General features: G+C 43.9%; 1 protein-coding gene and 1 long non-coding RNA gene across 2 annotated transcripts in view; both read right to left on the reverse strand.

Moving 5' to 3' along the window:
• Positions 1-2,038: 2,038 nt before the first annotated feature.
• Positions 2,039-12,982, reverse strand: part of LOC129153517 (signal transducer and activator of transcription 1-like) — a 29,012-nt gene continuing 18,068 nt past the window's right edge. Inside the window, exons 9-12 of the mRNA XM_070550260.1 lie at positions 2,704-2,862; positions 2,500-2,592; positions 2,187-2,246; positions 2,039-2,106 (exon numbers count right to left, since the gene is read on the reverse strand). Of these exons, the coding sequence (XP_070406361.1) occupies positions 2,082-2,106; positions 2,187-2,246; positions 2,500-2,592; positions 2,704-2,862 (337 nt within the window). The 3' untranslated portion in view covers positions 2,039-2,081. The remainder of the gene's footprint in view (positions 2,107-2,186; positions 2,247-2,499; positions 2,593-2,703; positions 2,863-12,982) is intronic.
• LOC139069626 (uncharacterized) lies at positions 4,307-5,941 on the reverse strand. The gene is made up of 2 exons (XR_011520314.1): positions 5,336-5,941; positions 4,307-5,235 (listed from the first exon to the last, which is right to left on the reverse strand). It is a non-coding gene; the product is annotated as an uncharacterized lncRNA (long non-coding RNA).

Genomic DNA, 12,982 nt, shown 5'->3' on the forward strand with positions numbered 1-12,982 from the left:
GGCCTTTGCAGGTGTTTTGAGTAAATCAGCTGATTAGAGTGGCAGCGGGTGTCTTCTATATTCAGCCTTTTCAGAATATTCTAATTTTTTGAGATACCAAATTTGGAGTTTTCATTAGTTGTCACTTATGAATATCAAATTTAAATGTAATGAACATTGGAAATACATTGGTCTGTGTGCATTGCATGAATATAATGTACAAGTTTCACGTTTTGAATGGAATTACTGAAATATTTTCAACCTTTTGATGATATTCTAATTTACTGGCCAGCACCTGTAGGGAGACATAAACCGAAGCTTAACCAAGGAACATTTCTTTAGACGTGTTTCTGCTGTGATTGAGGCCTGTGATGCTGGAAGGCTGAATATTATTCTGGAGTGGAGAATGCTGAATGGTTTCCTTGGTAAGTGTTGCTGGTTTTATTTATTATTTTTCCAATATGTTTTAATAATGTTCAAATAGCATAACAAACAATAAGTTCACACTCAGAAAATACACATCAAATTTCTGATTCAGCAGAGGCAAAAACAGCCTGAATGAACATAAAGCAAGATCAAAACTTAAGATAATGTTTTCATTTTATTAAAATACTTTCTTTTAAGATTATAGATTGTATTAAATTTATACTGTAATAATTTAAGCTGAGTGGTTATAGTTTGTTTTTGCACCTTTAAAACATGCTTCAGTCCATTCAAATTAATCTATTTATTTTTGAATGTCTTTCCACCATCATGTGATTAATTTGTCAACATTTATAAATGTTGTAAGCTATTGTATTTAGTAGAAAATCTTTTTAATTAAATGTGTTGAGTAAACAGAGCAAATAAGATAAACATATTTGCTCTGTTTACATAGTTTAACGACACCTAGTGGTTATTTACTGGTGCTACCGCCTTGACAATGACACTCCCAATAGATAAGATGAGGATAATTCATTAGCATTTAATACAGCTGTGTAATGATGTATAAATTATTAATATCAAATATTTGTCTGATAGAATGTTTTACATACAACACATGACTTATTTTGGCATACAAACCACCAATTTGTAACCAAAGACTAGGCTATATAAAATGTGAATGAACTTTTGGTAAGTTTCAGATTTCAATTCATTAAATAACATCAGCCAAATACGGGAACTGTCCAGTCAACACAAGCCCTGCTTTTAACTGTTCTGTTTTCTTGTGAAAATTGTTACAAATTAAACTTGATTACCATCAGAGCCAGGTGCACTGCACCGTTATCTCCGTCACTGTAAATGAGGGAAAAACAAAATGATCGGATCCTTTTCTGACCTTCCCCACCTACAAAGTTTAATTACAACAATCAAACGTGACAGAGCCTGGATTTGTATTCTGAACAGTCTAAACATGTTTTAAAAAGAAGCCTATGACAAAAGTGGCACCTGCTCAGTAAAACCACCAACAGGGTGAAAAATATCTAAATATTGTCGGCAGAGACGGGCTACAGCTTCTGGATCCACTTTATATAAATCGTTTTATTGATTATCATCTTATGAAAGATAGCTTTGACGTACACGAGCGACCGGTACTGGCTGCTGTCACCTGTAGTGAGCAGCGCTCTGCTTTCTGAGGGTAGGCCCCGCCCGCAACGCCGCGGCTGCTGCGGTGTTTTCTTTACTGTGGGAAACGGGTAATAATGGCTCTTTGATGGGAACAGGTTGCCGACCCCTGGTTTAGCGTGACGTCTGATATATATATGTATATACTGTATATATATATATATATATATATATATATGTATGTGTATATATATATATATATATATATATATGTGTATATATATATGTATGTGTATATATATATATATATATATATATATATATATATATATATATATATAAGTGTGTATATATATATATATATATATATATATATATATATATATATATATATATATATATATATATATATATATATATATAGCCATGCCCTGATGTGGGGCTGGGGGGTGCGTCAACATGGCCGAGACATAGAAGGGGGTGCGCGGCTAAATAAGTTTGGGAACCACTGCCTTAGTTGGATAGATTTCATATAAACAAGTCAAAACTATAGACACTTACCCTTTTTTGTCTGCGACATCCCTAAGGGGAAGAAAACATCCATATTTAGAAATGTATGGGTCTGAAAATGTGGAACGTGTGGAAACAGGAGATGATCTTACTTATCAAAAAGAGCTTTGACTTTGAGTTGGTAGTTTAACTCTTGAAGCTTCACCAGAAACCTGAAGGGGGAAAACAGGAAACTAATCTCAGAAATGCACGTTTATTAAGGTCAAACCTTTCTGCTTTTGAAACTAATGGGAAAAGAGCAGCTCAGTCAGCGTTGGCTCTCTGCAGCAACTCCAGTTAGCTTTAAGACATGAGTTCTGATGTGCACATGTTAAAGAGGCCCTTCTCTGGCCTGACTCGTGTAAATATGTTTCTCAGCTGAAATTCTGTATGATTCTGTTTTCATGGTTTGGTTTAGTTTCCTACCGGAGTTTCACGGTGAACTGGACGCCTGTTTTCAGCATCATGGGTCTCTGTGGGTGGGTGGGCATGCAGGCTTGTCTCTCTATGACCAGTGAGCTACATACACACACACACACACACACACACACACATGCACACACACACACTCATCAATATTGAATACAGACAACAGCGAGATTGCTAACCAATTTATTTGAGGTTTCCTACCTGGAGAGGAGGGTCTTGAGGAGCTCCAGAGCTCGGCTCTCCAGAAACACTTTCTTCTGAGGGATGGGGTCGTTCTCATACGTGAAATTTTGCTCCAACTCATGCATCTTCTTCAGGTGTTGACGCACCTGCTGGAGACTCTCAGCAACTGCTGTGAACCTGCAGCAGGGTGTTTGAGAGTTGAAGCTCCTCTAAGCCTGATCACTTCCTGCTCTCCACCATGTTTAACATCTCATCAGTTTCAATGTGAATAAAACTGATCAGATTAATGAGGAGCAATGACTGTTAAGACCCAGCTCATAAGGCCGCAACATAAAACAAAAACTCAACACATTTGAGAGCTTTGAGTATTTTTTTTAAATTAAATTTAGCCTATAACCCTCCCACTGTCTTTATGGGTGACCCCGCGAGGAAAGTTGGCCATTGAGCAGGGTCGATGGTTTATCCCTTGGGTCCATGTGGCAGGGGTGAGGAGTGAGCACCACCTCAGCCCTTCCACAGGGACCTCAAGGGATAAACCATCGACCCTGCTAAATGGCCAACTTTCCTCGTGGAGTCACCCACAAAGGCAGTGGGAGGGTTAAAAGGCCTCACCAACAGGCAGAAACTCCTGAGGTGATGCCTCTGAAGTGGCACCTAGCAGGCTTTAATCCTGCACCCACAGGCGCAGCCACACAGTGCAATCAAGGATTGCGCAAAGCCAGGCCAATTAGATAGAGGGGCGTAACCCCCCCCCCCCCAAAAGTTCCTCTAGGAACTTATGACAGGGTATATGCAGGAATCTCAAAATTAAATTTAAAACTTTTTAAGATATTAAAATTAGATCTAAATATTATAATCAGAAGTAGTTGTTTTTATCATCAGGGAGTTTACTTAAACACTCTGTATTGACTGAGAGACAAGAAAAGAGAGAGTTGGGATCGTTTAAGAATCTTTAATTTCTATAATTATAAATTCTTACAATCTACCAGGACTAACTCCATGATGGATGCACATGGATTTGGATGTTTCGTGTGTGTGTGTGTGTGGTTCAGAATCTCTAGGCTGACGTAGGCGGATCTGGTTGTTATGACTACAAATCACGAGGCTTCAGAAGCTGATGACATGAGCAGCCATTTTGCCGTGACCACATACCGTCTGGAGCCTCCCGTGTTAGATCAGGAAATGCCAGGTCCTCGGACCTTCGAATGTACTGGAGCAGGTGAAACAGCGGTCGCAGCACGACAAAGCCCGTCTGCGGATCGACTCCCGGTATCAGCGGCAGGCGTCAGCGAGCTAGCTCTTATTTTGAAGGAACGTCGTCTTGTTGTTCAAACGACGGAAATCTCCAGCTTGACAGTTCTCAGCTTAAAGTAGGAAAGTGCAGCTGGCCAGCCTGCACTTTTCTTAGACGATGGAATTCCTTAGGAACTCAGATTGAACAGAGCTGAGGTTAAAATGGAACTGAGGGTAAAATGGCGTTGCCTTGTGTAATGATCTGAAGTTGTATATTTATACACTGTAATTAGATCTAAGTATTATAATCAGAAGTGGTTGCTTTTATCATCAGGGAGTTTACTTAAACACTCTGTATTGACTGAGAGACAAGAAAAGAGAGAGTTGGGATTGTTTAAGAATCTTTAATTTCTATAATTATAAATTCTTCTACCAGGACTATCTCAATGATGGATGCATATGGATTTGGATGTTTCGTGTTGGTGTGTGTGTGTTGTTCAGGATCTCTAGGCTGACGTAGCAAATCTGGTTGTCATGACTAGGCTACCACGAGGCTTCAGAAGCTGATGACATGAGCCGCCATTTTGTGCCGTGACCACGTACCTATGGAGTCTCCCGTGTAGATCAGGAAATGCCAGGTCCTCGGACCTCGGATGTACCGGAGCTGGTGAAACAGCGGTCGCAGCACTACAAAGCCCGTCTGTGGGTCGGCTCCGGTAGCAGTCGGCAGGCATCAGCAAGTTCACTCTTATTTTGAAGGAGCGTCGTCTTGTTGGTTCAAATGACGGAAATCTCCAGCTTGACAGTTCTCAGCTTAAAATAGGAAAGTACAGCTGGCCAGCCTGTAACTTTCTTAATGATGACGATGGAAATCCTTAGGACCTCCAATTGAACAGAACTGAGGTTAAAATGGAACTGAGTATAAAATGGCGTTGCCTTGTTTTATATCTCCCAGTTGTTTATAAATCTTAGTAAACCGGATTGGACAAATTAAGTAAACAACCCAGGTTCTCTCTACGACAGACGAAAGTTCTGATTGGTTGAAAACAATGTGTCATGCGTTTCCATGGTAATGTAGATCAGTCTGTCTGGTGCAGTCCTGTTTATTCATTAAACACATAACTCATGACATCTTTATTTCACAGATCATTCACCTGATTATTAATGATCAACATATGCTCTGATTAGCTTTATCACAAATAAAGTACTTTAATTGAAGGAAAGCGTTCTTCTTCTCTTCTTCTGTCTCTTCTCCTGGAATGTAAACATACTGAACCAAGCGTCCAACCTTGGCGATGTTACTGTGTGAAGGGGCAGCTGTTAGGGGCAGACAATTATAATATTCATAACGCTACACACACACCCCTTTTCAAGGTCATTGTGGTCCTGCAAGAGACCACTTGGTCGTTGAACAAACCCAAGTTATGAAGAATCTTGACAACCGACAGGATGCGATCCCACTGGAACAGCCAACCGTGGTGAGGCACGAACCCCACGCTGAAGAACAGTCTCGCACACTCCTCAGGAAGAACACAAGTCAGCAGGTTATTAACTATTCCCCATGGAAGCCATAATTGAAGCAACAGCAGCAGTATATCCTCACGGGCAAAAATGCAAAGCAGGAGCAAATCTTGTGTATATCCACGAACAGGTAATTATTCCACATAGAAGACTGATCTTTGTATCCACTGGCAGGGTAATATTCCAAATATAAATTGAACTGTGCAACAGTACTTATCGTAATCCACAAAAAGGGAAGAGTAGTAGACAGTAATCCCAACGAATGAGGTGTCCCAGCAGCCATGCCGGAACCACAGATGTCCGAGGCCAACGAGCCGGAGCACGACCCAGGAGTAGTCGATTCAGATGACGAGTCACGGGTCCACCCCCAGGAAGCAGGATCCTCACGAGCTCAGCAGAGGAGAGAGAGCACAGTGCAGGCACTTCAATGTAGACACGACAAAATTGCATTTCATGTCATCAAAGAAATAAAAACCTAACTCTATGAGTACCTGTTGTACTATGTGTAAGTTTTATGTGAATTACCCATTAAGTGAAGAAATGGATGCAGCCCTCTCTGTGTGAGATGCAAAAAGGATGATGCGAAAAGCAGAAAATGAAAGAACCCTAACTGATATCAGTGAATCCTCACTGGAAATACACGCTGTCAGGATAGGGGCAAAATTGGTTATGGCCCGTAAGATAAATCAACTTGATAATCATAACAATCACTTTTAAATCAACTTCAAAGATACTATGAAAAAAACAGAAATGTAAATCAGTACTAAAATGTAAATCAGTAGTTAGTAATCACTTTCATGTTAATGTACCCATAAGGAATTGTGATTAGTAAAGATAAAAAAAACAAAATTTTGGACAACAGTACTATGTGGCCTAACCCACTTACTGTTACCTGGCCGCTTACCTGACTCCAGGAGCCCACAGCACGTCCATCTCAACACACCCTAAGTCTGCACGTGACATATAACATGAAAGACAACCATGCACACTCACAAACAAACAAAATTGCGTAACCTGAGATAGAAATCTGTGGAACCAACGGGACGTATTTTTCACCCCCCTTTTGAAGTCGGTAGATTGTTGTTGTCATCGGCCAAATCTGCGGAACCCTTGTGCAGTTTGATATGGTCCCTGTGTACCCATTTGTAGATGGGTGCCTTGTTTTTGCCGGCGATCTTGATCTGATACACGACCGGAGAGATCTTATCTGTTATCAGGTATGGACCCGACCATTTGGGCAAAAGTTTCTTAGCCAGCTTCCCCTTATTGCCACCCGTTTTGGGAGCGAAAATGTAGTACCAGGCCTCATCACCCACATCGAGTTCGGAATGTGAGGCTTTCTTTCGTAATAAGATTTTCTGCCTTCAGCCGACTTCTCCAGAGATGCCTGTGCGAACGACAATGCTGCAAGCAGGTGAGTTCTCAGGTCCTGCACGTATTGGTTGCTCGTACAAGCCAGGGCTGTGTCGGGCTGAACCCGTCGATACAGCAGGTGAAGCGGTAGGGTCATTTGTCTAAGTGGAGGGCTGGCTGAAGGGACTGACGCGATGGCGTTGTCCGAGCAGTGTTGGTAGGCAGCCAAACCCATGCCAAGAGGGCTATGTCGGTTCTGGGCGTAGCGCACCTTGATGTCGAAGCTTTGAAGAGCCAGCAGCCATGACGTGATCCGCGAATTGGTCAACACACCATCTCTGATGCGCTGACTGTTAAGGAAGGTCACCGGCTGGTGCTGTGTCTCAACGATGATTTTCTGGCCGCCAATGCAGTTCGCAAAGTACTTAACTGCCCACATGGTGGAAAGCAAAGCTTTTTCACAGTCTGAGTACTTCAACTCAGGCCCAGACAAGAGCTTACTAGCATAGGCTACCACACGCCTGTCGCAGTCATGAACTTGGTAGAGACCAGCACTCAAACAGTGAGCTGAGAAACCAACCTCAAGGTGGAACTCCTTGTCACAGTCGGGGAGCGCCAAGCACGGAGCCGAGCACATCGCAGCTTTCAGGTCATCCATGGCCTGCTGGTGCTGCTCTGCCCACTCGAACGCCACATCCTTCTTCAACAGATTAGTCAGAGGTCGTGCTATGTCCGCGTAATGTTCCACGAACTGACGCAAGTAGTTGCAGACCCCGAAAAAGCTCCGAAGTTCGGAGACGTTTGTCGGAGGGGTGATGGTGGCAATGCCCTGAATTTTGCCAAGTTGAGGCTGCACTCCCTGTGGCCCCACCAGAAGGCCAACATACTGAACGTGCGACCTGCACCACTGTCCTTTGGCGAGAGAGATCTTTGCACCTGCCGCCGCGAGCTGACCCATGACATGGTCCAGCTCGGACAGGTGGTCATCTAATGTACGCTTACGAATAAGAATGTCGTCGACATAGATGAGGGTCCCTCGCTCTCGAGCATCGGGGCAGGCTTTGTTCAAGAAGATGTTGAACTCAGCAAGTGAGTTGGAATAACCAAAAGGACACCGGGTGAAGATGTACTGCTGGTTGGCAAAGGAGAAGGCAAGTTTGTGTTGGTCCGATTCGTGGACGGGAATCGTCCAAAATCCGGACGCAATGTCAAGTGTGGAAAAGTACTTAGCATCTTTCACTCGTGGAAGCTCCTGCTCCAGGCGTGCCATAGGCCACCTAGACAAGGGAACATGTTTGTTGAGTTGCCGGTAGTCAATGGTTAGTCGCCACTTACCATTAGGCTTCAGTACCGGCCACAACGGAGCCGAGTAGATGCTGTTGCAGGGTCGAATGATCCCGTTAGCCAAGAGGCTGTCAATGATTTCCTGGACTGGTCCTTGGGACGCCAGGGGAATCTTGTATTGCCGCACAAAGGTCGGCGGTGCATCTGGCCTTGTAGGAATCCGGACTTCATGGATAGTGGTCAGACCACAGTCCAAGGAGTCAAGTGAAAGAAAATCCGAGTACCTCAGCAAAAGTTGTCGTAGTTTGTCTCGGTCGACCTCGTTGGTGAGAGCATCAGCTTGGTCTATGACATTCTCAATCTAGGACAGAACTTCAGGTGGCTTTCCGGGTGGCTTTGAGCGTGGTGGTGAGCCCGTAGTTGCGGCCTCACCCAAAAGGCTTGCCACAGAGTAGTAGAAGTCCTTGTTAGACGGCGGTTTGTACGGCTTAGGCTTTCTCACACGCGCAAACAGTTGTCCGGACTTGTAGCCGATTTTAGCGTTAAGGCGCCAGAGACAGTCCAACCCTATGAGCATGGGAATGGGCATGTTTTCATCGATGTACACGGGGTGTTTTAAGGACATGGCCCCTATCGAGATGTTCACCTCAGTCGTCGAAGACGCGGTTGCTGGAGCGCCGCCGAAATCAGTGAAAATCATCGAGCCTGTAATGAGTGGGGGTGGGGTGGGGTGGGGGGGGGGGGTGAGAGGCCCTCCCCCCTTTTGTCGCACATGCTGTTGTAAAAACCTCTGCTCATGAGCATAATGTCCGCACCTGCGTCCAGTAACGCGACACAGCGATGTCCCTGGTGTACAGTGACCTCAACTGCGGGCCTATCAGACTCTTTCCTCACGATCAGAGGTGCGAGCAAAACTTTGTCAGTCACGGCGATAGCGGTACCGGGGTCGTCGTCCATGGGTGCATCGCCTAACATCGCCACGGATGGAACGACCGGTGAGGTGTTGTTGCTTTCCTTTGAGGTGTTGTTGTTTTCCTGCGAGTCAGAACCTGTGAAAACATCAGCCTGCAGCATCTTCGTCTCATCTGGCGGCTTCTCGGCCAAACACGGGGTTGCTGCCCGAGTCGCCTGAAAATCACGCATAAACTGTTTGACGTCCTCGCCGTCTTTCTGAAGAGCGCAGATCATGTTCATCATGCTCCTCATCTCAGTCATCATCGGTAGGAAAGCACTTTGCATCGCCGCCTGAAGTTGTGATGGAAATTGCATTGTTTCCTCTGAGCCCATCTTCCAAATTAGTAATGTTCTTTAATTTACTAATTTTTCCAGAAACAACCTTACCTGTAGACTTATTAAATAATTAGTTACAGGGAAGCTTGGCTTTTGAATGAATATTTTGGGCAAAATCATTTAGTAATGCCAAAAATAACATTCTCTCCTGACCTACCCAAGATGGCCGGTCGAGCTACGTGTCGGGTTACCTAAGATGGCGGATCGTCGCGCATGCGCTGTCCGTCACTCGGCGGTTATCCCGGTAGCAAATTCGATTCTACAGACCGGAGTGTTTTACAAGAATCACCGCTAATTGAACCGACTGTACTTTGTACCGGAAGGTTTAGCGGATTTTAGGACGCAGAATCGCTGCGGCGGAACGGTTTGACAGCTTTTCGGGACGCGTTCCCGTGTCTTAACCGGGGTGGCTAGTTAGCTCTTCGGCTAATGCTAGCTAGTGTCTGGAGCGACCAGAACCAAAGATGCCCGATTAACCAAACGTGTCTTAGCGACGAGGTAATTAGGGACTTTAGCGTCTGCACTCTGGCGTGCAGATGCAGTCTGCGGTCTCTAACAACGGCTTACAGCGGATAATATTAGCAAGTTAAGCTAACTATTATGCTAGCAAGGTTACCGGAAAAGGATAGGCATTGATCAGACGCCCTCCGAACGGAAATACAGGTGCTGGCCAGTAAATTAGAATATCATCAAAAGGTTGAAAATATTTCAGTAATTCCATTCAAAACGTGAAACTTGTACATTATATTCATGCAATGCACACAGACCAATGTATTTCCGATGTTTATTACGTTTAATTTTGATATTTATAGGTGACAACCAATGAAAACATCAAATCTGGTATCTCAGAAAATTAGAATATTCTAAAGGCCAATGAAAAAATGTTTGTTTCTCTAATGTTGGCCAACTGAAAAGAATGAACATGAAAAGAATGTGCATGTATAGCACTCAATACTTAGTCGGGGCTCCTTTTGCCTCAATAACTGCAGTAATGCGGCGTGGCATGGACTCGATCAGTCTGTGGCACTGCTCAGGTGTTATGAGAGCCCAGGTTGCTCTGATAGTCGTCTTCAGCTCCTCTGCATTGTTGGGTCTAGCGTATTGCATCCTCCGCTTCACAATACCCCATAGATTTTCTATGGGGTTAAGGTCAGGCGAGTTTGCTGGCCAATCAAGGACAGGGATACCATGGTCCTTGAACCAGGTGCTGGTGGTTTTGGCACTGTGTGCAGGTGCCAAGTCCTGTTGAAAGGTGAAGTCTGCATCCCCATAAAGTTGGTCAGCAGCAGGAAGCATGAAGTGCTCTAAAACTTCCTGGTAGACGGCTGCATTGACCCTGGACCTCAGGAAACAGAGTGGGCCAACACCGGCAGATGACATGGCACCCCACACCATCACTGACGGTGGAAACTTTACACTGGACCTCATGCAACGTGGATTCTGTGCTTCTCCGCTCTTCCTCCAGACTCTGGGTCCTTGATTTCCAAAGGAAATGCAGAACTTGCTTTCATCAGAAAACATAACTTTGGACCACTCAGCATCAGTCCAGTCCTTTTTGTCCTTGGCCCAGGCGAGACGCTTCTTGCGCTGTTTCTTGTTCAAGAGTGGCTTGACACACGGAATGCGACACCTGAATCCCATGTCTTTCATGAGTCTCCTCGTGGTGGTTCTTGAAGCGCTGACTCCAGCTGCAGTCCACTCTTTGTGGATCTCCCCCACATTTTTGAATGGGTTTGTCGTCACAATTCTCTGCAGGGTGCGGTTATCCCTAGAGCTTGTACACTTTTTTCTACCACATTTTTTCCGTCCCTTCGCCTGTCTGTTAATGTGCTTGGACACAGAGCTCTGCGAACAGCCAGCTTCTTTAGCAATCACCTTTTGTGTCTTGCCCTCCTTGTGCAAGGTGTCAATGATTGTCTTTTGGACAGCTGTTAAGTCAGAAGTCTTCCCCATGATTGTGGTGCCTTCAAAACAAGACTGAGGGACCTTTTAAAGGCCTTTGCAGGTGTTTTGAGTAAATCAGCTGATTAGAGTGGCAGCGGGTGTCTTCTATATTCAGCCTTTTCAGAATATTCTAATTTTTTGAGATACCAAATTTGGAGTTTTCATTAGTTGTCACTTATGAATATCAAATTTAAATGTAATGAACATTGGAAATACATTGGTCTGTGTGCATTGCATGAATATAATGTACAAGTTTCACGTTTTGAATGGAATTACTGAAATATTTTCAACCTTTTGATGATATTCTAATTTACTGGCCAGCACCTGTAATTTCCGACGGGGATTAATATCTCCGATTTAACAAAAATGTTCACACAGTGTCACAAACACAGCGACAAACAATAAAACAGACAGTTTTCAACGTACCAAGACAGGAAAAATATACCTTCATATGTAGGCCACAAAATGGCCGCTAGCCACGTCAGCTTTAAGGTGTTTTGATGAAACAGCGCCTCCTGTGGAGGGTGATGAATGTGCAACCCCCCTTCAAGACAAAAGCTGTCTCACTAGCTGAAGGAGGAAATGCTCGCTTTTTCCCCTTTTTCCTCCGAACTCACACTGAACAAAAATCCCAAATATGTCTCAAAATCGGCACAAAGTGTAATAAACTGTGCAGATATCAGGCTAAGCTCGCCAAGTGTAATGATCTGAAGTTGTATATTTATACACTGTAATTAGATCTAAGTATTATAATCAGAAGTGGTTGCTTTTATCATCAGGGAGTTTACTTAAACACGCTGTATTGACTGAGAGACAAGAAAAGACAGAGTTTGGATCGTTTAAGAATCTTTAATTTCTATAATTATAAATTCTTACAATCTACCAGGACTATCTCAATGATGGATGCATATGGATTTGGATGTTTCGTGTTGGTGTGTGTGTGTTGTTCAGAATCTCTAGGCTGACGTAGCGAATCTGGTTGTTATGACTAGGCTACCACGAGGCTTCAGAAGCTGATGACATGAGCCGCCATTTTGTGCCGTGACCACGTACCTATGGAGTCTCCCGTGTAGATCAGGAAATGCCAGGTCCTCGGACCTCGGATGTACCGGAGCTGGTGAAACAGCGGTCGCAGCACTACAAAGCCCGTCTGTGGGTCGGCTCCGGTAGCAGTCGGCAGGCGTCAGCAAGTTCACTCTTATTTTGAAGGAGCGTCGTCTTGTTGGTTCAAACGACGGAAATCTCCAGCTTGACAGTTCTCAGCTTAAAGTAGAAAGTACAGCTGGCCAGCCTGTAACTTTCTTAATGATGACGATGGAAATCCTTAGGACCTCCAAGTGAACGGAACTGAGGTTAACATGGAACTGAACATAAAATGGCGTTGCCTTATTTTATATCTCCCAGTTGTTTATAAATCTTAGTAAACCAGATTGGACAAATTAAGTAAACAACCCAGGTTCTCTCTATGACAGACGAAAGTTTTGATTGGTTGAAAACAATGTGACATGCGTTTCCATGGTAATGTAGATCAGTCTGTCTGGTGCAGTCCTGTTTATTCATTAAACACATAACTCATGACATCTTTATTTCACAGATCATTCACCTGATTATTAATGATCAACATATGCTCTGATTAGCTTTATTGCGAATAAAGTACTTTAATTAAAGGAAA

This window comes from Nothobranchius furzeri, chromosome 4 (assembly GCF_043380555.1).
Source record: "Nothobranchius furzeri strain GRZ-AD chromosome 4, NfurGRZ-RIMD1, whole genome shotgun sequence".
Lineage (NCBI taxonomy): Eukaryota > Metazoa > Chordata > Actinopteri > Cyprinodontiformes > Nothobranchiidae > Nothobranchius > Nothobranchius furzeri.